The sequence below is a fragment of the Coregonus clupeaformis genome, chromosome 15 (assembly GCF_020615455.1).
Source record: "Coregonus clupeaformis isolate EN_2021a chromosome 15, ASM2061545v1, whole genome shotgun sequence".
Taxonomy (NCBI): Eukaryota; Metazoa; Chordata; class Actinopteri; order Salmoniformes; family Salmonidae; genus Coregonus; species Coregonus clupeaformis.
Genome location: NC_059206.1, coordinates 62,311,288 through 62,337,689, shown reverse-complemented (window position 1 = coordinate 62,337,689; position 26,402 = coordinate 62,311,288). Strand labels below are relative to the sequence as shown.

The following is a 26,402-nucleotide window of genomic DNA, read 5'->3' as shown; positions in this document are numbered from 1 at the left end:
TCAAAGACGCCAACTGGTTTCCTCACAATTTTTGCTCAGGATGAATGAAGCTAATTGCTTTAAATGGCAGAAACGCTGCAAAGCAGGTCTCCTGTGGCTCTGAGCCCATAGAAACAAGAATTACCACCAACCGATGAAAATCAAAAGTAGTACGACAAAGGATCGTGTCACCTAAGTAGCAATCCCTTAATTGCAATGCCTTTGTACATAAAAGCTATTCAGATCTGTGGAATATGCTCCGCTCTCTTTTAATATCCCATATGTTCAAGGCAAGCTTTTGCTTTTACTCATAATTCTCTCTTAAAGTGGACAGTGCCTTATTGTAGGGTCTCAAACATTGCATCCTATGGAATGTCTCACATTTTTGGTTACTTTCTATCTGATAGACAGTTTCAGGTGATCTTTTTTGCTAATACAGTATCAACTAATAAACTGTATCATGCAATTCCAGTATACCACACTGTATATACAATTCTATTTCATAATAAGATATGATGCAACCAAGTCTTGAGTTTTGCTCCTTGCCTTCACCTCTCAGATAAATAGTGATGGTGCCACCAACCTAAATTGGTTATTGCAGCTCCACATCTAGTTAGAATAAACTCAAATGCAATGAGCATTTATTATCTATCTAATTTGTTATTTGCTGGTGCATTTCATTTCCGAGCCAATTCACACTCATAATCAGATGGCAATTAGCGAGGCATGATTCAGTGGGTGCAGACTCTCTCGCTCGCTCTCTGCGTTCTCATCCAAACACCAATTCTTTCACGACACCTGCACGCTCAGCTCAGTACAACAACACAGTCTGGAGAAGTCATTATTTTATTCCAAATAAAATCTTATTTAGTTCATTTGAAACAGCATTTCTAATTCCATCAGCACTCTTTGCAAAATGTAATAAAACTTCATTTTTTCCTCCATCACTTTTAAAAAAGAACTTCAAATATATTTTTTTCTCACAAGGCTTTTTTACAGCTCTGTGGTTTTGGAGAGATAATGATATAGCAACACATGGGCCAGCCTCCTCAAACAACTTTGGTTTTGGTATACGAACAAAAAAACTCACTATGAACATTTAAGAATCTTTAATTCACACTAGTAATAAAATTGCATTACATTTCATAAAATAAATGTTCCAGTTTATATATACAGAGAAAACAGACTGTACATACCCTCCAAGGAAACGTTCCCGAAAGGGGAAAATAATAAACAAACCCAAAACAAACATCACAAAAACATACAAGCAATACAGTGCTCAGCTAAGCAGGCACAACTGTACATCAAAACTTGTAACTGCTCAGTGTTGGGGTGGGAAGGGGAGGGGCTAAAAGTAGTACATTTACAATAGAGTCCTTATGGACTGATAAAGGGCTATTTAAAAAGTATTGCAGGCAAGCAGACAGACGCTCCTCTTTCCAAGTGCAGCAGAACATCCATGGCATCATGTGTAAGTACGGCGGGCCGAGGGTCCTGGTTGCTGCCACTGGGCCCGGCTATTGAACCTGCGTCTCAAAGCTGCCGTTCAGCTGGCCCTCCTCATAGTCCATCTGACACAGAATCATGTTGTTCTTAAGGAAAAACTTGTCCCCCACACAAAACCTGCCAGCCAGGAAAACACAAAGGCAAAGCATTACTAAAAAGGTGGACAACGTTGGGGAGACAAAGGAGATTAGTAGCTGACAACATGACAGAGGTCTTTGTGTTGACGGGCTGATAATGATAGCATTGCTCTGGGAGAAGAATGTGGTTGATTGAGATCAGCAGTTAAAGGCGATGGCCATTGCTGCTCTCTGGGCTTTGATTGTACCCGTTTGGCGACGTCGCTTGTTTGCAAATGCCATTGTTCCTTGTGTGTGATTCAAAGGCCCCTCTGATGGTCACTGTGAAGGTGTGGCTTCAAATACGAGTAGATAAAAAAAACTATCATTTCAAAGCGTGCGGACAAGAGGACTGGCACCCAATGAAAGCACAGTCCCCTCCCAGGCTTGGCAAACAAGAAAAGCGCCACACCGGTTTCCAAGGAAACCCTGCCACAGGGCGAGCTTTCCATACGCCAGTTTGGGTGCCAACGTGCATGAATGTTTCTCTCTAGATTTCGAGTCAATTGAAGCAAAAACGCACACCCAAGTAGGCCCACTGATGTCCTTTTAAATGGCGGTGCTTATGTACTGTACGACACACAGCTCCATAGAAAGAATGAGTGAAGATAAGAGCAGCCGTACTGATGGCAGGGCTGCTTATCAGGCTGGGCTACAGTAATGTGTTGGGCAGGCTGAGGGCTGGCAGAAGGGGCCATGGCCGTGGTATCAGTGAGCCAGTAAAGCCTGGCCCCATGTGTGGCCCTGAGCAGAGTGGCTGCAGCCAGCATTCCCATACCCCAGCCAGGTGCTCACCATGGTTACTGACTCATCCCTGTGGAAGGTTAATGTGCTTGTGGGGTATGGATGGAGAGGGTTACAATACCCCATGTTTAGCAGAATGTTCTCTGTGCTGCACTGTGGTAATGTTATGGAATTGTTGCATTGTATTGTGAGGAGAGTATGTATGGATGTCATAGTGTAGAGCTCACAGGTGAGGAGCTGTCAGGACCTAGGACCGAGTGAATGTTTAATTCCACTACCCTGTAGTGTGGTACCCAAACTAGTGAGGCATGTTCCCGTAGAGTGGCCTCTTGGTGGTCTATTGCGGTGGCTTAAAGTGAACCTTTCAACTAAAGCATTGAGTGTTGTGAGTGTGATTAGCCTTGGCATTGGTCTGGCAGCTGTATCACTTTTGAATTTGTGTTCCCCTCAAGCTTATAATCCCAGTTATTTCTAGTCACAAAACACAAACAAGGACAAACTAATGGCAGGGTCAACATAGAAAAGAATGAACAGAGCGTTGCTAATGCAATGCAGCACGTGTGCTTTCAAAATGGGAAGACAGATAAAATCAGGATTTACACAGACATGTCTGGGTTTAGTTTTACTGACCCCAAAACAGATCTGTCGCACCTCAAGAGACAGGTTTTTCGTTAAATGGCTAACTAGTTTGAGCTAATGGCCATTTCAGAACAGCGTTACATATTTGAAAAAGGCAATCTCTCGACACAGTTGTGATCTCTCTCCTTACCTCTGGTTACAAAGCTGACAGGCAAAACAGTCCAAATGGTAAACATTATCTCTGGCTCTCATCACCATTTCAAAGGCTGGGATCAGTTTACTGCAGGCAGCGCAGTTCCCTGTTGTACCAAAGAGCCTGGAAGAGACAGAGAGAGAATACAGACAAAGATTAACGTACCTTCCTTAGCCTTCATGCAACAGAGGAGTGAACAAAATGTAAAGCCAAGAAAAAAACCCACAGAAAGAACGGTGAAAAACAGACAAATCCGAAAACATCTCATGTAATACACAAATCTATCTTGGCACACACTGGTATTTTTTGTTAATGAGGGTTACAAACCTAGATGTTAATTCTTTGCTAATTATCTAATTAAAATGATCACATGGTTCTAATCCCCTTCTTCAAAGCCTTTCTCCTAGCACATAGCGAAAGCAATGAAAACAGGTCTGAGGCAACCAATTGAACTGTTGAAAGTTTTCTTATTTTAAAACCAAAGTACCTAATGAGACTTGCTCCAACCAAAGCCAGCTGGATTTTACACAAGAGGCTAAATTCTATAATGTAGTCAAAAGTTCAAAAGATTCCTGTTGCAAGGATACTGCCTCTATCCCCCTCACTCTCTCATTCAGAGACTGCCTGGGAGACTACATGTTCGGCAGTACACTGAACAGACGCACAACTCACATTTCACTGCGGTTTGTTTAAGCTTATTAGATAGGAGGCAAACAATGAAGGTCACAAGCAGAGCAAGAGGCACTGGTGTAGATCTCATTCTCCTCAAAGCAAAAGCAACTCCACTCCATCCTGCATGCCTCCAGTCACATTTACATTTTCCCAAGCGCCTGCCCTTATTTTTAATTTGAAATTTTGAATCACAGATAGACTTGTGCATTCTGCAGGCAGGAAAAGGGGACAGCGCCACAGCTTTGCGAGAGGGGATCAGGCAGGCGACAGCAGATTGCCACTCTGACAGTATGTCAAACACTTTCCTAAAGTTGTGGGCTCAGAGCCTCAGACGGAGAGAATAGTCAAAAGTTGGTATCCCCTCTCCATATTAGTCTCTGTCGGTTGCTCTCCCCTTGTCACAGAAAACATCTATCCCTCCAGCAGACCCAGGGTCTAATTAGAGCACACTGCCCCATAGGAGAGGTGCTGGTGCCTTAGACTAGGAGAAAGAGAGCGAGACAGAGCTGTTTGGTTCTAATAGATATACGAGGTGTTGAACAGACCCATTGTTAGAACTGGTTACTGTTCCAGTAAAGTGTGTTGATATAGACCTCTGGAATGCAGAGCTTTCCATGCCACCCAGACCAGGTGCTGCTGCTCAAACCCACTTGTTAAAATGATTGTTGTCAGGCTTTTAGATTTATTCTTTCCTCTTTAAAAAACAACAGATGAAACGGACCCAATAATGTATTCTGTATTGATTCTGATTCTATCCCAAACAAATCAGCATCATTTCTAGCTCAAACTAAACCAGGCTATTATCATCTCTGTGGTCTGACTCAGACCTAGTCTGTCCTTCTGTGTGTGTGCTGACCTGCTACTTGACTGGCCCTGTGAATATGGATGCTTTATTATATGCAGTGTTGTATGTGTCCCAGGGGACATGTTAGTGATGTAAAGCCATCATGTAGGTTATGTTTCAGTGTTATGGTTGTGTGGGCCCTGGGCTCTGTGGTTGATATAGGGACTGCAGTGCACTTTGAGTAATGGACCGAGACACTGTGCTGACCATTTAGTGGGAGGGCACTGTGGAATAGGGACTACAGAGACCAGCATGCATAGCACTAGGGAGAGCCGGGTGGGAATGAGAATCACAAAACCTTAAATGGCAATTCACCATACCATAGAGATTTGAGTTCTTTTAAGAATGATTACAAATCATACACTATTTTCTGCTGAATTCCCACATATCGTAATCGCATACTGTACTGTGTGACTGGTATTATCATTTTCTTGTCTGTTAGGATTAAGAAAAGTCAATATCCTCACAACTGGTATACAAATTATTTCGACATGAATACGATTTGTCCAGTTTGTCCATTCAAGTGCAGTATGAATGCTGCGGAAAATTTGAGGGCAGACTACATTGCCCCTCACTACAGACCGCAGCCAATCCTAGTTTGTTAAGAAGTCATCATTTTTAGGCAGGGTTTGAAGCACAGAAAGGGCCCAGCTTAAAATAGAGTCTTCAGTGGTTCATTTAAGTGGATTAGAGGGTTACAAATACTCATTTGGAAGGTCACCCACAAACTGTGAGACACAATGGGATGGATTTTGAAGCTGTATAAATGTAAGATAAAGTGAAACCAGCCATTACCATGGTGAGGTCGTTTAGTGGGACTTTCCAGTGAGGGTGCTGAAGGACTTTCATATTCTCTGTCTTAGAGTTGTGAAATGACCTGTCACAGCATATCTATTTCAATCCATACTGTATACAGTAAGAAAATAGCATACAGTGTGTGCTTGTAGAATAATTGAACTGACATGTTTTTACTTGATCTTCAACAGACTGCCATAGAAATAAATGCATATGACCAAAAGATATGGCAGATTTAGCATGCCGTAAACCAGTGGTTCCCAACCAGGGGTACTAGGACCCCTGGGGGTACTTGGCCTATCCATAGGGGGCTACTTGAGAAGACTAATGAGACCATAGGCCTACTGGTCAAATGCACATGGGGGGTACATCAGGGGTAATCCAAGCAGAGTCAAATTTAGTTGGTGGTACAGTAACCGAAAAAGGTTGGGAACCACTGCCGTAAACTCTTCACTGCCAAGATTGAGAGAAAAAACACCACAGCTTTAAGAGAGAAAATAACAAACAAAATAGTTTATACAGGAAGTCATTTTCCTCCACTGATGTTGGCTGGTTGAAACAAAATAACTGGTATTAAAGTGGCTCTCCTCCATTGTTCCACTCCTTCTGTTATTGTGTGATTTAGTGTGGATCTGTAGAAACAGGTGCGCTTTCTTTAGCTGTTTGAACTTGCTGCTTCGCTAACTTCAAACTCTCCCCCTGCATGCCAGCATCATCTGCATGTCTACTGTTTCATTGAGATTGAGCTCTTTACATTTACATTTCAGTCATTTAGCAGACGCTCTTATCCAGAGCGACTTACAGTTAGTGAGTGCATACATTATATAAAAAATAAAACAAATCATACTGCCCCCCCGTGGGAATCGAACCCACAACCCTGGCGTTGCAAACGCCATGCTCTACCAACTGAGCTACTTCCCTGCCGGCCATTCCCTCCCCTACCCTGGGACAATTGTGCGCCGCCCCATGGGTCTCCCGGTCGCGGCCGGCTATGACAGAGCCTGGATACGAACCAGGATCTCTAGTGGCACAGCTAGCACTGCGATGCAGTGCCTTAGACCACTGCACCACTCGGGAGACTTCATGTCTTCTGCGCTGTTCTCTAAGCTCTTTAAGATTCACCGCTCCATGTACAGTTTGTCCCGATTTCATAGAAAGGAGAGCTACTGTATTAATGCATGTAAGGCGTGTTTTGACCTTCCTCAACAGTTCTGTCTTTGAAGGGGTAAAGCTTCCTGTATAGATTTAAAATGTTGGCAGGAAAATTCTCTCTGGTGGGTGGCAGAGCAGTTTGACATACAAGAATACATCCACAGATAAACTGTCATCAAAACATCTTATTAATATCTACTTCCATTGCAGTGCCGTCGGTACTGCACAAGTTACAATGTCCATTAGCTTGAAAAAAAGTGGTTTTACATTTCAATTAAAAGCACTCTACTTTGATAAGTAGATGACTGATACAGTATGTTCCCCCTAAAATATTCAATAGTTAGAAGATAAAACGATTTCAGGCTTGGTGTCCGGGCGATCAAAAGCATGACTGGCTTGTCAACCTTCTTTGGCGAGGTCGCCAGATCCTGAGTCCCAGACAAAAATGAAACACCTAATTAATCTATTGTTCTCTGTGATAATGAAAGTGTGGCAAAACTGCTAATAAACCAACCCAGCCTTTTCCAACGGAGGGAATAGAATGTCAAGTGGATTCAGAAACTTCTGATGTGAGGTTTTAGAAGACGCTGCTGGCGGCCCAGGCAGGGGAGAGCAGGGGGAAGGGGGTGGAGGGGAAATTTGAGGGGGATGGGGGTGGGGGGGGTGCACAAGATGTTACCGGTGCTCCTGAGCTCCTGAAGGACGAACACAGACGGAGCTCCTATCATAATTAATGTGCGCATGGCAGGGCTCCAAACCCAGGGAAATAAAGAGTGTTTGATCCACCCTGGCTGCATGTCTCTAATGAACTGCAGCTCCATACAGGAGGATTCCATTCATTAATGGAGGTGAGGGGAAGCGTTCCTCTCTCCGTGCAGGACGGAGGCTCTGTGAGGGGATTACAAGGCCGTATGGAGCCTGCGTCACCTACTTTAAAACTCTAAACTCTAAAACGGTCTCTTCTCTCGCTGCTGAGAAAGGGAACGTTTTTAATTTGTTCCATAATAGAATTCATCTCAAACATCTCCAGTCATTAAGTGGCATGCATTTGTCTCAGGCTGAAGAGCAGACGAGTGGGCTGGATTTCATTAGGCCATCAGGGCCCAGGCAGAAACACAGAAAGCCCATCTCTCTCCCCCTCCTCTCTCTTACTCTACGTCTCTCTCCCTTGCTTTCTCCCTCTCACACTAGCCCCCTCTGCCCCTCATTTTCTTCCCTCTCTTCACCTCTCTGCCCTAGTCTTGCTTTGAGTTTGCTTTCTGCAGAGTTGCCCTGTCAGGCCAGTTAGCACCTTCTGGCCTGCGCCATAGGAACACATTTTCATCAGGGAGCTGATGTCCACGATAAGGCCTTCATAATGGGAGGAGAAATCAATCAGATGGAGGGAGGGAGGGAGGGAGGGAGAAGCCGGCCCTTTCAGGGGATCATATTTAACCATGTCAAAAGCGCCACTCTGGGCCTAATAATTTTTGCCTTCTCTTGTCATTTGCTCCGTTTATGATGACCTCATCTGCACCATCTGCCCCTTCCAGGGGCAGCAGCAGTCTTAGTGAACCTCTCACTGCATCTTAACAGCATTAACTCTGGGTGGGAGCTGATGGATGGTAATGGCTCCTCTCAACGCCCGGCCCCTAAGCCCCTCTCGGTTGGGACCTGCTGGTAGGGCACGGCGGGAGAGGGAGGCGAGAGACAGGGAGAGGCCAGGGGCAGCAAGGTCTCTAGGCTTGTCCCCAGGGGATGGTCTCAGGGATAAATGGTAGGATCTTATTCGGAAGCCCCAGGGAATGAGACTTAACGCCCAGGAAATGATCATGTTTAATTTAGCAAGCAGATGGCAGGGGAGGTACAGGGGGAAAACATTGAGCCACAGACACTGAGGTTGACACTAGCCTGCCTGGAGTCTTCCCATAACACAACATGACCCAGCTTTACTGTTATTGAAACCAGGTCTTTACCGCGAGGGGAGACTGCTCTGTTCATGTAAACAAGCAACAAAAAAATTGAAACAGAAAAAGAGCTAAAACGTGGAACTGGAAACTTTCCGCTCTGCCTTCCCAAGGCTTAAGATCAAGAGCCTGGGGAGAGTCAGCACATGAGCATAATGGGATTCAGGCTTAATTGACACACATCTAGTCAGCATCGATATCCTGTAATGAGGAACAAACAGGCGCTTGATCTACCAAAACAGCCTGGGAGGAAATGTCTTCTAAAAGCTTGAGAAAAAAAACACAGGTTCACATACAAATGGACCCAAATGGAGAGCTCTAGTGAGAGGCAGGTTCATAGACATTCATGGTGGCTCTACGCTAGCGGTAGTGAGAGAGAGAGAGCACTTTTTAATGACACAGCCCTGGGTGGGGCGCGGCCTTTCTGTTCTGTGAGTGGGGCGACTGACTGTGGCTTCTCTTACCTCAGGTAGTCCCTGCGACAGAGGATGAGGTTGGCTTTCGTGTAGAGGGTGGAGCCCACCTCCCCCAGGCGACAGTCGCAGCATGCACATTTCAGACAGTCCTCGTGCCAGTATTTGTCCAGGGCCTTGAGCAGGTAGCGGTCTTTAATCTTGCGATTGCAGCCAGCGCACCCCTTCTGTTTCCCTTTGGGCTGGACGGAGAGCATCGGCACACCTGTAGCGATAAGGAGACAAACGGCGCGGCGTGATTCACTGCCCAGGAACACCAGTGACTTTTCATGTTCTCTTTTTGATAAGGCTGCTGCTGCAGCGTCTGGAGGCGGCGGAGCCTAACGAGAGAGAGGAGGGCCACAGTGCACTGCCTCTCTGCTTCATATGCATGAACATGATCACACAGGTCACATTGGACTACATTCACTCCACTTGCTGCTCCCATTGGAACTGGGTAAATCACATACAATGCAAGAGGGACATACTACGTAGGCAGGCCTACTGTTTTTTGAAGCTGTACTGGTAACAGAGTCACAGACAGGCCTCATGTTGCTTACCGTGGTATTTACAGCATGCTGTATATTATGTTAGTCACCTACCATTTCATCAGCGCTCATTGCTCTGAACTGTCCACAGCTGTAAAAGCTTCTCATGGGCTTTGTTTGGTATAGATTAACATTAACCTTTTAAAACGCCTCTGACCACAAGAACGCTGCTCGCAGACCCCAGTGAGATATGTTATGGCCTAAGTGCCTCTCAGCGTGCACTCACACAGACACACACACACACCACGCTCGCTCGCTGCATTACAGCCTTTCCTTCTTTTACACTTATCTGTACTCGTGTCAGCAACGAGCGAACCTGAGTAACCAAACCCGCAAATTGCCCCGCTGTCACGCAGGTCCCCTTTAAGTGTGCCTTTTAGCCTCCTAAAGGACAAATAAAGTCCATTTAATAACTGCACTAAACACTAATAGTCTACGTGTGGTTGACATTTGTGTTTGGACTAAAAGCCCCCCTCAGGCCACTGCTGGTACAGAGGCAGTGGCAGGCGGCACCCCTCCGTAGCACTAACAGGTCTGCCACAGCTGAAAGCACAGGACAACAGCTCTTAAGACACTCTCTCACACACTGAGCTATTGATCTGTCTAATAGAACACACGGCGGCCACCGCTCGCCTCTCTGCTTTCAAAACACATTTCTCTCAAAAAAATGGACGCAGAATTTCATAGCTTTTTCCCCCCTGTAGCATTTCTATAACTTCAGTACATTTTCTAGATGTTTTGTCTTTATCCTCTGAGGTGATCTGTTGTTGAGGTGTTGTGTTCTAGTAAAGGCAGTTGCTATTGACCTACAGCATATATGACTGAGCGAGATGATGGCCGTTACAGGAGAGTACCGCTCTGTCCTCTGTAGTTGTATGGGGTTGTGTTTGGATGTCAGTGGTGTTGGGCAGCAACCCTGTAGTTTGACTGGAACCATAGTAGTTTATTTCCATGATAAACAGAGCCTCTGCTGGTAGCTAGGCAGTGTATCACCCAATGCCCCCGTTTCTCCTCTCTGAGCATGTGCATTTTCCCCCGCACTAAAACCTCATAGCACTTTGTCACAAAGTACTTTGTTTGTCTGAATACCTAAGCACATTTTCCTGTCTCCCTCTCTTGGTCACACACACACACACACACCTTATTGGATCCAGATTTGTTCAGAAATTTCTGACCATCAGTAATACTGTGAATGTAATATAATTAGCATCTTCCCTTTTAAAATAAGGGAAAGGGAGAGCTTGTTAGTTAAATTGATGGCTTTGGTTTGTATGTGAATAAGAGCGCTGGTGGTATTCAGCCTTCGTCCTATTTCTTTAACACAAGTGGAAAGGGGAGGCTAATTGGTCCAGCGCTGGTGATGGGAACCATCAATTAGTGTTCTGCCTACCCTCCAGCTCCCTCACCTCCTCCCTCCTCAAAACGGGCCCCTTGAAGCTGGTGCATTAGGATCACAAAACCCGCTATAAATACCAATGTTCAGTGTAAATGAAGGTAAAAAGCTTCAAATTGAAGCCACACTAGCTAAGGGTGGTCTGTTCTACCTGCATTTCATGGCTTGTTAGAGGAGCTCTCTGCAGGTATGCCAACAGTGCTCGCCTGTCAGCCTTCCACACAACTAAAAACAGTCTTAATGAGGAGAGAGAGAGTGCTGTGTGTGTGTGTGTGTGTGTGTGTGTGTGTGTGTGTGTGTGTGTGTGTGGGTTTGTGCATGCGCATAGCAAAACAATCAGGTTTCCTCAATTCCCTCAGGGATCACACAAAGATCTTTCATTTGCCTTTTATGACAGCTAATTAGTTATTCTACTCAAAATCTTTGCTTTAAATAAGATAACTAATTATACACAAAGGTCGTTCCCCACCTCCAGAGAACCACTCGTAATTGGTTTGGACCACCGCCCCCCACAAACCATCTACCCACCCTGTTACATAACCTGTGTGTTTTACATCAACTCTGCAAAGGAGGGGGTTTAACCCTTTCTATGGAATGACTGTACAGCATGTCCCCTGTTCCGGCCTCTTTGGAGCTCTCCCTATGTTGAGAGAGAGCGAGAGACATCCTAAACATCATGAATGTGGCAATGTTGTATTCCCTAACCCAGATTTGAAACTGCAGTGAGTCTGACACTCCTCCCCACCACCATGTACACAGTACTCCCCTCTATGGGCCTGAGAGAGCTGCCTGAACAGAGGAAAAGTCTCAGATACATGAGGAAGCCAGGATGCTTACTGCACAGATCCTGCTGTCTCAGGGAAGAAACACACGCTTGATGTCATCTACCAAAACAGCCTGTGGAAAATTGCCTTAGAGAAATCTCCAGTAGTAGCTACACTGCATGTAGCATTTCCTAAACAAAGAGTAGTGACAGAATAAATGATTGTATAAAGCAAATGTCAAGTCACCTTCCTTAATACCAGGAGAATTGTTTTTTTGCACCTGTCACCACACTTTGTACCATGTGAAATCCCTGAGTGGAACAGCGCCTCCCCAGCCTGCCGCCTCTCCGAGAACAAAAAGTTACATTACAAAAGGAAACGGCAGCAGCCGAAGAGGCAGCCTCCACTTAATCCAATCCATTTAACAGATCCAAGTGCCACTGACCTTCCCGTGTCATTTGGTGTCACAAAAGAACATACCTCGCTAGATCATGATTCATATTCCAACAGGGGATGCCTTTTTTTTTATTTTAAAGAGGGAGCGCTCGCCTTGCCAAATATTTTCCCTGAGAAATAAATTAATTTGCCATTCATACTTGGTGTAAGGGCTGTCATCTCAGTCTTTTTTCACCCCTCTTCTTTTTTAAAGACCTTATCTCTTAAGAATATGTACAGTTCTGTTTTTTTTCTTCATTGAAACTGTCAGACCATGTACTTCCCATTATAGAGATAGACATCCGATGCTATGTAAGCCCATTTCAAGATCAGTTTTTACCGCTATCTAAAAATAAAATCTATGTGGTAACCCTTTTGATGTATTTAAGGTTTTAAAAGGAAAATAAGCTGTTTGGTGCACTCGAGGAAACGTTTTAAAGCATTGAAATGCAATTTATCACATCTGCATGGCACATCCTCAGATTAGACAAGGAGTGACGGAGAGAGAGAAAGAGGGGATGATTTGCCCTCCGATCCCCTTTTTCTCCTTCTCATATCATACGTGTGCTTGCACGCTAATCTGTTAAATAAGCGCACGTCTGAATAGAAATGTGCTGCGTACCTTACAGTACACCACTACCCGGAGGGCGGGGTCACTCTCTGGAATTAAATACATTTGATCAATTAGGTGGAGTGACACCTTGATGTGACGCAGGCTCCCTAGGTTCCTGCAGAGGGAAGGGGGTTGAATAGCATCACTCAGACAGCGTCTTGCCTCTGGGGGGAGGCTAGGTTGAGTGGACCTCATCGCTGGAGCCCGTATAATTACTGCTCTCAGCTCACTGCAGTAAATAAGAGACTGGTAACCGCAATGACAGATGCTGAGAGATGCCCCGAGAAATTACATGCTACATTACTAACAACTGCATTCAACTGAAACAACTGTGTTCATCATCTCCTCTGTGACTCACTGACTCCAGCAGAAGACATCAGACAGACACACATTAAATCAGGCACTATGAATCTATACACTGATTCCTGTTTAAGCATTTCCCAGTAAGGATATGATTGTTTCTAAAGCCCTATCTCCAACAGATCAACTCTGTATGGGAAAATTAACCATGCTCTCTTGGACAGCATTTAAATTCAGTAATTATAATCTAATGTTTATTATTAAGTATTTCTTTCTACTATGTTGAGAGTGGGAAAAATGAACTCCTAGATTCTGGGTTGGTAAAAGCAATTTGCAGTCCTGTTGGTGTAGCCTAACCATTTGAGCTCCTTAGCCAGTGGTGGCGTTGCTCAAGTTGAATTTTCGGTGAATATTGCAGTGGCTTGGAAGAGGCTGGAGCTGTAAACCCAGGCTTTTGTGTTCCCGCTCTCACTGTAAAAACGCTGTGGCCATGGCAATCCAGAGTAGAATGTTGTCCCAGACAGGGCCGAGGCAGCCGCCACGGAGGTTAATGGGGATCTCAGGCAGATGTCCTGCCATTGTCTGCATGAATCAGCCCCTTTCAATCAGCTCACATCATTACTGTAATTGAGCCTGTAGACACCAATTCTCCTCTATTGCCAAGACAAAATACAAGACATCTGGTCATAATATCAGCTGGAATATAGGCCAGCTGAAAGCAGACAAATGAGTGCATTCAAAATGATAAGCATAATCAAGCCTGCTCTTTCTTTGTATGATTCATATTACCCTCCTCAGTTGGAGCATATCACTCCAAGACAGAAAAAACGACACATGCGGTAGTCATTCACAGGCCCATGCAGTCAATCATACCTTATTTTATATTCAGCATGTTTCAGACTAGTCCTGTGGGTTCTGTCTGGGTGTGATCTCTTACAGTATAGTACAGCCTCATTTCCAGACGGTTGTGTTATGAATGCTTGGGTCTGTGAGAAGTGCTTGCTGGGCTTGCATGCTCTGAGAATGACATAATTAACACCCCCAGTAAGTGGGGTAGAGCAGGGCCTGGTGCCGATGAGGGGTCTGTTCATTAACGAGATGCACTCTGGCAAACTTTGCAGCTTGCTGCGGCTAATAAGCCCCGGTGAAACGGAGCCCAGCCGTCCCTTGCATTGACCCTGGCCCTGCATGGGATAAGGGAGAGTTTTGTCTCCTGAAATAATTGCTCTTTTCACATGTTACAAGTGTCCTGACCCCCGTGGTCGGCAGCCACTTTCCCCACCATAATTACTCCTGATCCGCTCCAAATGAGGCGACCGCATTAGGGCTGCAATAACACTGGCCCGGCTTCAAGCGCGGTGTGGGGCGTCTCAGCAGAGTGGCCTGGAACAGGGCTGCCTTTTCTCCAGGCCGCCAGTCATTTCCATCACGTCAGAGGTGTATTTCTTACACTTGAAGTTAGCATGGGCCCTTTTCTGTGGAGGCAGGGATGCTTACAGCACGATTTGTTAGCTCCTGGTGGCCATAACTCACTGTGGTTTGCCTGCAGAAACAATCCCAATTAACGGATAACTTCATTAGGGTGTTTTTTTCCAAACTTTCACCCCCTATTATTTTTAATTTATTCACATGGGGTTAATTAAAATAAATGTATCACAGAGATATGCAACAGCTTTCTAATTAAATTCATTACTGCTTATTTTGAGACGAGAAACTGGCAGGGTTTCCAAGTTATTACAGAAGGCAACTTGTTCCAACACTTGGTTGTTCGCGAGCATGGTGAGATGACAGCTTTGGAAGGGGTGCTGTCGACAGCCCTCACTCAAAAGAGAGAGAGAATAAAATAGAGAAACGCCCATCGCTCCTAACCCTCGTTATGCAGGGTTAGCTCCAAGAACTTCTGAAGAAAGATCAGGGGAACAATCTGAGGCTTGATGGAGAGAGAGAGAGAAAAGGGGGAGGTGTTTGACCTTGTCTCCGCTCAGTTAGGCTAGGTCTCTGAGCCTGCTCCTAACTCAACCTCTAGAAGCTACCTTGATAAGCTACCTTTGAACGGCGGCAGGCCCTCACCCTGGTGGTTAAGAGCGTTGGCCCAGTAAACAAAAGGGTCACTGGTTGGAATCCCAGAGCCAGCAAGGTGGAAAAATCTGTCTTTCTGCCCCGGGCGCCGATGACATGGACGTTGATTAAGGCAGCCCGCCCACACCTCTCGAATTCAGAGGGGTTGGGTTAAATGCGGAAGACACATTTTGGTTGTGCATTCAGTTGTGCGACTGACTAGGTATCCCCCTTTCCCCTATTAGCCTTCTGCTAAATCAACCTCTTTTATCATGCAAACTCACCCTCTGTTAGGCTAGTTCTCTGAATCGGCTAACTCAATGTCCGTTAGGCTAGGATAGCCTGCTGCTAACTGAGCCTCTTTCAGGCTAGCTCTGAGCCAACTACCTCAACACAGTTCCATTAGGGTGACTGCCAGCGAAGCTGTCAATAACCCGGATGATGAATGCATCTTCATACGTGTGAATTCAATTCATTTTTTCACAGATTGCATTAGCATTTGAATAAGGCGATAAATCCATCTATTCTCCAACCAGATCTTTTCAGAGTTTGATAAAGGGGACAATCTTATCTGCCACTTCATGATTCCTGGCAAAATGTAACCATTAGCACTGTCACAGACGCTTTCCACCATCCGGCACGGAATAATGCCCAAACACATTTTAGCCCACATTAAAAATGCATTCAGGAGGCATAAATGTAGCCTCTAAAGTTTGTCACTCCCAAGGTCAGGAAGTGATGTATGAAATTCCCACTCCCCTGCAATTACAGCACACTTATTATTTCAAAGGATATGCCAGGAGACAGGTGTGCCATTCAGGGTCTGCAGTGAGTCGAAAATGGAGGGAAAAAATAACCCCACACTGTGGTGCACCATGTGGGGCGTTTAATGTTGAATAATGCGAATTCACCACAGGGGGCAGTTGTTTGGGGGAACAGGCCTCCAACATCATTTAGGCAGCACTCTCTCCTACACCATGGCTCTGTCTCCTTATGGGGTCAATAATGAGGCAGGTTGGATGCACGGCAGGAGAGTAGGGCCTCAAAGGCCCCTGAATCTGGGGTTGCATGGGGAACCAAGCCAGGGTGGTCACCATTCACATAGTTCACACACTGATGATAGGGTTTGCATTAGGCAGGGCCCTTGACCTACTGCGGTGGTGGTGTGTTTACAGGCTAGTAATGCTGTAGCAGTTATTGCTTGATGATATTAGCGTCTCCATATTTCTTTATAATAGGCAATGTTTCATCACAGTAGACGTCTTAGATGTGTTACGCCTGCCATTCTGGTCTTTATTCTTCAATGCCATGTTTAAAACCCTAGCACAACTCTTGGGTTAAATGAAATGGCTACTCCATTATTGGGTTGACTAGTCCAGGGGAATCTGTCACATGTCGGTGTGATGGGGACAGAAAAACCTTGCCTGCAAGAGGGGATGCGTGTGTGTGTGCGTGCGCATGCGTTTGTGTGCATCCGTGTATGTCTGTGCGTATGTGTGTGTAGGCGAATGGACGCAGGGGGTTATTATGTTCTACACTCAGTTACCAATTTCAATTAAAGCCGACCACAATAGTAAGTGAGCATGGATCTCAGCTGCCACTCACGTCTAATGGATCAAACTGTGGTTGTGTAGGCGAACTCATTGTCAGCAATGATTAAATCCTCATCTTCAATACCCGCTGCCCAATCTCTCCGCTTTCAGGAGGGGAAAATAAACCTGCAATCACAGCCTTTAATTAGTTATTCAACATTTGATTTATTGAAGGTCAACCAATCGGATATTGGTTGGTTCTCAGCAAGTTGCCTCCCATTTAATGGACAGCACTCTATGCTGTTTGCTATTTGTCTCTGTTATGTTTTAAGTGGCATTGCCCTCCAATTCCATGTAGACTGGTGTACTGTATAGTTTTTTTATGTCTGAAGTGCTTGACTTGAATACATTCATGTGACATATTGTTTTGGCCAACAATAGTCACTTATAGGGTTTCCATTTATAAGTATTAGTATCACAGCCTTTAAGAGTACTTGAAAGTGAAAAAGCTTTTGTTGCCTGAACAGAAAATAAAAGGATATCTGCCTTTAAGATCTTAAGTACTTCTGTTGGAAGTGGTTGTTCTTATTTTTTTAGCCTGTCCTCTACTCACTGCATGCCTCCTCCTTATCCTTCAGAATTTACGTAAAATGTGAGGCAGCCAGAATTGCTGCACATCTTTCATTATGAAAATGGTATCAGTACAGCAACACCTTTAAAGGAGCACGTCTGAAGGGTTACCGTTTTCAGAAGCTAAAATGTCCCAAAACATTAAAGCACCTCCCTCATCAGAATGGCAAATTGAACTCACATCCTCAACTGAGAAGCAGTACCTGAGCCATAATTGAGTCACCACACACGCAAACACCAACACACACACACTCCACCCAGTGTTCAATAATCCCTAGCAGCTTCCTGGGAAAACTGAGATCTCCCTGGAAGAGAGAAATACAGTGGAGTTAATGAGTGCCTCCAAAGGCCTCCACCCCTACTGAGCAAAACACACACACACACTCCTTCAGCATCCACTGCTTTCCATCTACAGCAAGTAAACAACATGAACCAATACATATCATGGGACTATTTCAGGAGGGATTATACAAGGTCTTGCAGTTAATAGGCATAACGGCATATCAATTTGTTTCAAAATGGAAATGTGCATGCATAAACAGACACTGGTACAATTATGCCGCAGTATTCAATTTCCACATAAATTATTCTTTACGGCGATCACTAGCTCATTTAAAACATTCAACAAAACAACAGCATTCCTTTTGTATGTCTAAATAGCTTTCAAATCCTATTTCGGCCTCTTTTCACTGCATTGTAAACTAACAACCTGTTACTGTAAAGTCCCCAAGGAAAGAGAGGATGTCACAATGACAATACTGTACAAGACAACATTTACCAGTAAACTTAACACAGCAAAACCAATGTACTGGTAACATATCACAAGCTTCGCGTTCAAACTCTTTTAGAGGCCGATTTAAAGGTAAAAAACAAGACCATAGCGGCGCTGTCTTTTCAAAGTTAAATAGTGCCTGAAATGAACACTGCAGAATGCCCAAGTGAAACCAGAGAGAGGATGGGAAGGGAGACAGAGGCAAATAGGACAATAAATACATGTGAGAAGAGCTGTAATGACATGGAGAAGAGTGTGACAACCAGCTTTAGCATGGCAGAGATGTGTGTTTTCGTAATGAAGTATGTATGTATGTATGTATGTATGTATGTATGTATGTCTGTGTGTATCTGTGCAAGAGCAGTCCACCTCAGACGAGGCATCTCTGCCTGGCAGTGATTCTACTACAACCAGACGAGTCAGGAGAATAGTATATACTTTAAACACCAGAGGAAAGTCAATTAAAAACCACCCAGTGTAAAATCTGGAACTGTATAGCCTCTCTCAGCAGAGCATACACTGTCTGTACTATTAGGCTCCCAGGAGCAAACCCACAGAGATGGACCATCACAATCACTCCTGCTGCAGGGCTACTTCAGACACCATCAAGGAGATTTCAAAAGGCCAGAATGTGATGCAGAATAACATTACTTGTGTATGAATCAAAGGTCAGTAAGGTCATGGGTGTGAGTCAGAGAGAGAGTGTTCTACTGCATGTATGACTGGGGCATTACCTCTGTCTGAACACTGAGCGTGTCTGTATTACCTCTGTCTGAACACTGAGCGTGTACTAGAATGGACATGAACCTTCTTATGATGGGATAAAGGTCAGCCATTTTGGTAAGGGAGTTGGTCAAACATGGTTTGCCAGCGCTGTGATAAGATAGTGTAAAATAATGCATTTGAAGAATGTATCTGCACTGTATGTTTGTTAGCTTGCTAGCCATCCAGTTTTAGAGGAATTGTTCCATTCATTTTTCAAATTAACTGCCAATCTTCCATTCAAACAATACAGTCAATCCACAGCCATACACTGGCTGAAATCAGTTGATGATAGGGCTTAGACAATTTGTAAATGCAACAAGTACTGATATTGTATCATATAATAGCCTTCACAGCTTTCCAAGAAAACTAAAATTGAGACATTTATGGTTTGTTTACATTTACACTGAGTGTACAAAACATTAGGAACACTGCTTTTTCCATGACAGACTGACAAGGTGAATCCAGGTGAAAGCTATGATACCTTATTGATGTCACTTGTTAAATCCACTTAAAATCAGTGTAGATGAAGGGGAGGAGACAGATTAAAGAATGATTTTTAAGACTTGAGACGATTGAGACATGGATTTTGTATGTGTGCCATTCAGAGGGTGAATGGGCAAGACAAAATATTTAAGTGCCTTTGATAGGTGCCAGGTGCACCGGTTTTTCACGCTCAACAGTTTCCTGTGTGTATCAAGAATGGTCCACCACCCAAAGGACATCCAGCCAACTTGACACAACTGTGGGAAGAATTGTAGTCGACATAGGCCAGCATCCCAGTGGAATACTTTCACACCTTGTAGAGTCCATGCCTCGACAAATTGAGGCTGTTCTGAGGGACAAAAGGGGGTGCAACGCAATATTAGGAAGGTGTTCCTATTGTTTTGTACACAGTGTATTTTAGAGGCTATTTATACAGAAATGTGGTATAAAACCTGTATAAATGTTATAATTATATGACAATATTTTAGGTTGACAATAATTCCATTACACAACTTCTGATATATCACATGCCTTACTTTTATTGTCCTGCATAAGTAAAATCAGGATTATGCCTCTACTGCCATTCATTCCAATTAGACTGGTTTGGATTTCTACCCGACCAATATGGCTGCCATTTTCACCCCATTCTGGAACTTTGGGAGTTTATGACATAGCCCTTCTAGCAATTTAATAGGATCTCTATGGTCTGAATGTTGAGCATGTCTGCATTCATCTCAGGACTCAAGGTGAGAGATAAGGTTGATTTGAGATGTTATAAAAGTTGGTCTAAAATGATCATTCATCTAAATGGTTTTCTGTGTAACGTTGGAGTGATGGAGTAGGCGTCCTCAGAGCTTTAGAGAATTCGTGTTTACTGACATCGCTTTGCCCCCCAGCACACTATTTTCAATAAAACAGAGGTGGATGTGGTGAAGTGCAGGTCGAGATTAATTACTAAGGACAACGGAAACATAGACATTGTCAGTCTTTCTCCCATGATGCATAGGGAAAATGGATCTTAGTTGTGAGAAGATGGAAGATAACGTGAGAGCATGTGGCCTCTGGATATGATAAAAGGATGCTTGAAGAGCTCAGGAGTGCATCATTGAGTTAGTGTGCCACCCTGATGAGAGTAGCCATTTGCACCAGAAGAAGGTGGGTGCACTAGTATCTTGCTTACACGTGTCTCTCAGTCCCCATTCAGCCTTTTGAGCTCCACTGAAATGATGGGAAATGATATGCATCTTCTGCAGTCGCTGATGTGGAACACTCAAGTCTGATAGGGATCTGGTTTGGGATGGGAGACATCATTGGGTCTGGTGAGAACTGTGCGTATGTAAGATCATAGTAGATCACACTGAATCAAGCACTCACTGTTTAAAATGATGACATTTGATTTACTGACTTCAAATTCAGTATGTTGGATGTGAATATTTTTGTTGAACTGTCGTGTTGCTATTGAACAGATAGAGAGAACAGTTATAGAAGTATATGCATAGAGGGCACAAGAAGTGAGTGAGAGGTGTGAATTTGTGGGGTGTTTTCCATGCCTACGTCACATTGGAGTTCTTACATTGTAATTGAGTTATAACTGTTTGTTGTATGAATGATATGATATCCCTTTGTAAACTGTACATGGCCTGTTTGTCCGTATGAGCCATTGCAAAACAAGTCTTCCATTAGTGATAATAATGAATCATTCAGGTTTCAAACAGTAGAATGGCAAGACATATTTGACCAAGCAAGGTTTATCAGACAGTTGCCCAATGATACGTCAGTGATATCCCCACTGGACTGGGAAAGTATTCAAGTGAAAGAGAAGAGACGTGTTACATTAAGGAAGCAGGTGGCATGATAAACCATCTTAATAACTAGATGTGACCACACAATATGAAATGTTGAAATAACTTGTAACATTGTTTAGAGCCCAGGGCAAAGGAAGCAGATGCAATTTCAATATTTGAAATTGGCAAGTTTAATTTAGAGTAAGAACAAGCCAATAAGCTGAGAGAATAGCAAATACAAGAGAGAAAATTACATTCCTGAGGAAAAAAAGTGAAACGACTTAAGAAATGTATGAAAGTAATCTCCAACTGGAAATTAGAAATCAACCCGCAGAAAGGAATAACAGAAAAGAAATATTACTGTCCACTTTCTAAATCAATATGACATTGCTACAAGACAGAATTACCATGTTAACTCCGGTAAAGAATGAAGCAATTCTTATTATTTCAAAATAAAAATCGGAGCCTGAAGCCCAAGTTTTATTACAGTAGCCGACAGATCACGTCTCTGTATTCATTTGAAACATTGCTTTTCAATCACATGCTTTATGAATGTACAAATTTCATTGGACAGGCTGCTCGAGGGGTCGTAAATTAAAGTGCAAAGGTAACCAAGAATTTATCATCAGGTTTGAGGATTGGAGGTTCTCTTCAGCCCAGGTTCTTAGAAAGCCCAGTGGTGCGAATGATCAGCCAAAGACATGTCTACAATGAGGACCCAATTATTTCTGCTGCAGCTGATAGTTCCTAATACCTTGAAGGAAAGAAAATGGCTGAATTGCTTTTTTCCACTAGAATTAGAAGTCAATTGGAAACTTTATATTAGAGGGCAAAAATAAAACGTTCACCTGGAATATTTGGGGCAGGTGGTGCCATTCATTTCTAGAGACATCCATATTAAGAAATGTCAGGATGTGGTGCTTCAGAATACCAGATGTACGGTCTTTTCAGACTGGGTTAATCTGTCAATACAGTTTTTTGGGGGGTAGTATAGTTAGCTAGGAACATAATGTCTGAGGTGGAGAGACAGCCTAGTTGATATTCATGACCCACTTGGTATAGCACTACATGTTCGTGATACGAGCAGGTGGTTCCAGTCCACCATCACTGTTTTCACATTTAATGCCAACACACACAACATAGCTCATACATTGGGAAATGGTAAAGACCTTTAATCCAATCAATTCCATTACAACTCTAAGTAACCAGTTATTACACTGGAGCTAGAAGTCAATGTGAAGTTGAGCCTTGTAGTAGGTCAAAAAATTCATGTAAAATGTGTGTGTGTTAAAAATAGGTGGAGAGGGAATTGATTTGTATCCTACTTTCTCAAAAGAGATTTGAAAAGTGGGAAACAAGATTAGCTTTTCTCTAAAAGAGAGAGCGCTGCCTGGTTATGTCCCTAGATCGTTGTGAGGCATCAGACCTCCTAGAGACTTCACACATATTCACAAGTTTAGCACTGTTAAAGCCAAAGGGTTTCAATAAAACTCTGGCTGTCACAGACTCAACATCTCTGTGTTCTTTTTCCCTAAGAAAAAATGCCCTCATGAGAATAAGTTTCCAACTGATGTGATTTAAGGCAGAAAACAAGATCTTAAAAGCTGCATGGTGGTCTTATCACATTACTGCAGGCTAATATATGCCAAATGTAAGAAGTATGCTGAACTGCCAAGTAGCCTACCTACACAGCCAATTGCCTTATGCACAGTAGGCTAAATGGCTTTATGCTTAGTATGGACACTGTAAAATGTAGGCAATGTATCCTCTGAGCCAATGGATCACTGACAGCCTGCTCTAGCTATGGGAGAGCACAGATCCAAGCAGCTCTTTCCCCATCCCTGCCAAAATGCCAGCGCAGTTTGTCGGCCCCAGCAAGCAAAGGGTGAAGCTTTTAGGCAATGAGCAGCAGGTGATCTCAGCTTTTCTGCAAGTCCTAATGCTCCTAAAAGCCACTCTCCCTGGTTCTGTAATTGGGCATCAGTAGTTAATGTAGTATTGACTGCATTACATGCTCCTGTGCATCCTTTCCCACTAATGCCATTTGCATCACCTTGTACATTTACCATATTGCTTAGCCAATAGCTGTTAAAAGCATCTGAATCATATAGGGAACTTTTAGTAAGACAGACATCTAAAGGATACAATTTACAGTTGAGTTAATCTGGGTACATTAGCACAACATGGATTCAGCTAGACAGACCAATTTATGTTTCTACGGCAATCCCTTTATTGGTTTTTAGATGGGTAAGTGAAAGGATGCTCGGCTAAGAGATACGAAATATCAATTTTCAAACATAAATAATGGGTGGCAAATGCAAGCCATTACTTTTGGACAAAAAAGCCTCTGGCTAAAACCAAATGTGTGATGACAGTATTCTCTGCTAGATGACAAGAATAGCCTATTTTAGGTCCTAGAAGGCTGTGAGAGAATGTATTAAGTAGCCTACCTATTAAGAATACAGACCTCTTCTCAGCTATACATCAGCTACACAAGTGATATAAAAAACTACTTTGGATAGCACTTTTACACAAACTGATAACAGAAGTTAAGTGATCCAGTTTCACAACAGTTTCTTCCAAGTTTGAGGTTTTTGGTTAGCTTAATCTTTTTATATGCGTTGTATGAATTATGCTACTAAAGTATCAACTTACACACAAAATAGGACGCCAAGAGAGACAGGTTTGCTCTAAAGTAAAAATTAATGGGATTACTTGCTCATGAACCTTTCAAAATAGACAGGTATTGCATTAGGAAAGGAAACTGTCATCCCTTTGCATAGTGCTATCCATAATTTGCAATCAAGTTAAAAGCACTCGATGTCATCTCCCATCCTGTGCTGATGTCAAAGAGCTGCTTCGGTAACTTCAGAGGATGCGAGGAGCACTTTAGGCAGAGGGAAAGTGGGACCATGTTTACAGCCGCGTCGTGTTGCTACGGTTGCAATGCCCATCATGTGAACAGTCATTTATAAACATAAAGCTCCAAATTGCAGAAGACATGTAGTTTTTCAGCAATAAAATAGGCGTATGTGTATGTGCGTGCTGAGAACTTCTAATGGATGTTGGAAGTAAAATGAGCAAGGTTCTTCACGACAAAAAAAACGCAAATAATTATCACCGGGTATCCAAATAAAAGTCTACTAGACGTGTGTCTTTCGTAGGAAGGGGAATGTGGGTTAACTTATATCCTGAGGTAGGCTAGGTTATCTACCTAGTACAAAAACAAACACTGTTCCAATGTGATATCCAGATGAAATACCCATCGTCGGGGGTGTTACTCACTCTCTTCCTTGTCCAACACCATCGTCCTGAGGTACGAGGAGTCCGGCTCCAGACGATCCGTTCTCGGCTCCAGCAGGCTTCACCAGTCGGTGTGCGCAAGGCTTCTCTTAGAAATTAGATTTGAAACAGCGACCGAATCGTCCTTATGTGTTTTAGCAAGCTGAAATTGCACGAACGCTTGGCTTGTATCTGGTTTAGTAACGGAAACCTTTGTAACATGAACGCGGGGTTGAACGTTATTCTAGGCTATTGATAATATAATTTATCGGTGAAAGAAAGAGCGGTCCCCGCGCTCAGTTTGCTCTTGCTAAACACAGAAAATTGCCTATCCGGACTAAACTGCAACTGCAATTTACACCGGTAAAACAATGATGGTTGATCTTCGTAAATTCCATACGAAAACAAAGAATGGAAAGCAGTACAATCTACTGAATCTGTAACTGTACTCGTATCAAACGCTTAGACTAGACGACAGAGCCCTCCGCGCTGTGAAATTCTCTCCCCGTTCTCATTTGCTCCGAAACTGTAACTATATTCAAGAAATCCAATTCCAGACCTGACAACTGCTAAAAGCATACTCACACTGCCTTTCTCTCCCAATTTATGTGCTGCGCCCGCTCCTGCTACTGAATAAGTGCGCGCAGTTCCCAGAGACCCTCAGATTCCCCTGTTAATTAAATCAATTCATTATGCTCAGATCTGATTAGCAGCCCTTCCCCCTCTTTGAATCAATTATTCAATACACAAACATAATTGCTTGTGCCAGAGGTGTCTAAGTATTAGCTTATTTAACTCCAAGGACACTAATTACCCCTAGGGCAAGGGAACTTTTCTCATTAATTCTGACAAAACACAAAAGCACAGCGAAGGGAAAGTGTGCGTGCGTGTGTCCCGGTGTGTGTTGTGTGCGCGCTCGGGTGTGATTGGTCTGTCTGTGAGTGCATGTGCATGCGTCAGTGTGCGTGCGTGTGTGAGTGATAGTGCCAGCGTGCGTGCAGTTTTGTATGTCCGTGCTTGCATGCGCGTGTGTGTGAGTGTGTTTGAGAGAGAGAGAGAGAGAGAGAGAGAGAAAGAGCAAGAGAGAGAGACAGAGACAAACAGACAGTTTTACTACGCAAGGTTTTTAATATTGCGCACTATACGTTATTTATTGCTTCCTCTCCATTATTTTCAGGATAGAATAGAAATCGCATATCTAATTGTATTTATCTGTATATTTCTGGGAATATAACTGCGGTGATTAGTGTGTGGTCCCAGACCCACTTATCATACATAGATAAACAGTCATTTTATAAGAGACAGCACAACAGATGGGCTGCGTTTTGATTAGTGGGTAGATAGGAGGTTCAGTTTCGAATCTGCTAATTTAATTGTTGGCTGTTATTGCCAAAAAGAAAGTGTTGCTGCTGCTTCATGGTGGAACCTTAAATAGCAGTACTTTCACTTGCATTGCGGAGACTGCTAACCAATTAAGGGGGCGATCAAACCAAGATTAGCCATTTAGAGTGGAGTATGCTTAAACAATACTGGATTGTCAGCAGGCTTTATCTGCCTATGGTTTAGGCTCAGTCTGCCTTTACTTTTTGTTTTATTACAATGTAATTCATTACTGATGGGAAATGATATACCCATTATAGCTTGACCACCTGCAGTATCTGTTCTGATTCGGGAAGCCTACCTTCTTTCCGTATAGGTGAAATAGAAGTGATCTACAGTGAAAATGACGTGGTAAAGCACTTTGAATGTGATAACATTGTGGATGGCTTGTGGTGTGTACCTTTATTGGAAGCCCATAGCTATATTTAAATTACATTGTGTGGAAATGATCCTGTAATGTGTGTGTTTGAGATGGATTGTGTTTCATCAACTGCACTCACATAATCATGTATTACAGATATTACATGACTCCTGTGAATTCTACAGTGGTTTTCCTCCAAATAGCGCTAGATTGTAGTGAACACGGGGAGATATTGCATTGCCCCTGAAATCAATGGCCTGATCCCTCTGTCACTGGCTCCCTGGATGACATGCTCGACTTTTCATCTTCGCAGTCCTATAGATT

The 26,402-nt window shown here is 43.5% G+C and overlaps 1 protein-coding gene across 1 annotated transcript; it reads right to left on the bottom strand.

The window, feature by feature from the left end:
* Window positions 1–1,073: 1,073 nt before the first annotated feature.
* On the bottom strand, window positions 1,074–25,206 carry lmo1 (LIM domain only 1). The gene is made up of 4 exons (XM_041870090.2): window positions 24,341–25,206; window positions 8,991–9,204; window positions 3,115–3,240; window positions 1,074–1,602 (listed from the first exon to the last, which is right to left on the bottom strand). The coding sequence occupies exons 1-4, from the start codon at window positions 24,360–24,362 to the stop codon at window positions 1,497–1,499; spliced, it is 468 nt and encodes a 155-aa protein (XP_041726024.1). The 5' UTR covers window positions 24,363–25,206; the 3' UTR covers window positions 1,074–1,496.
* Window positions 25,207–26,402: the final 1,196 nt, after the last annotated feature.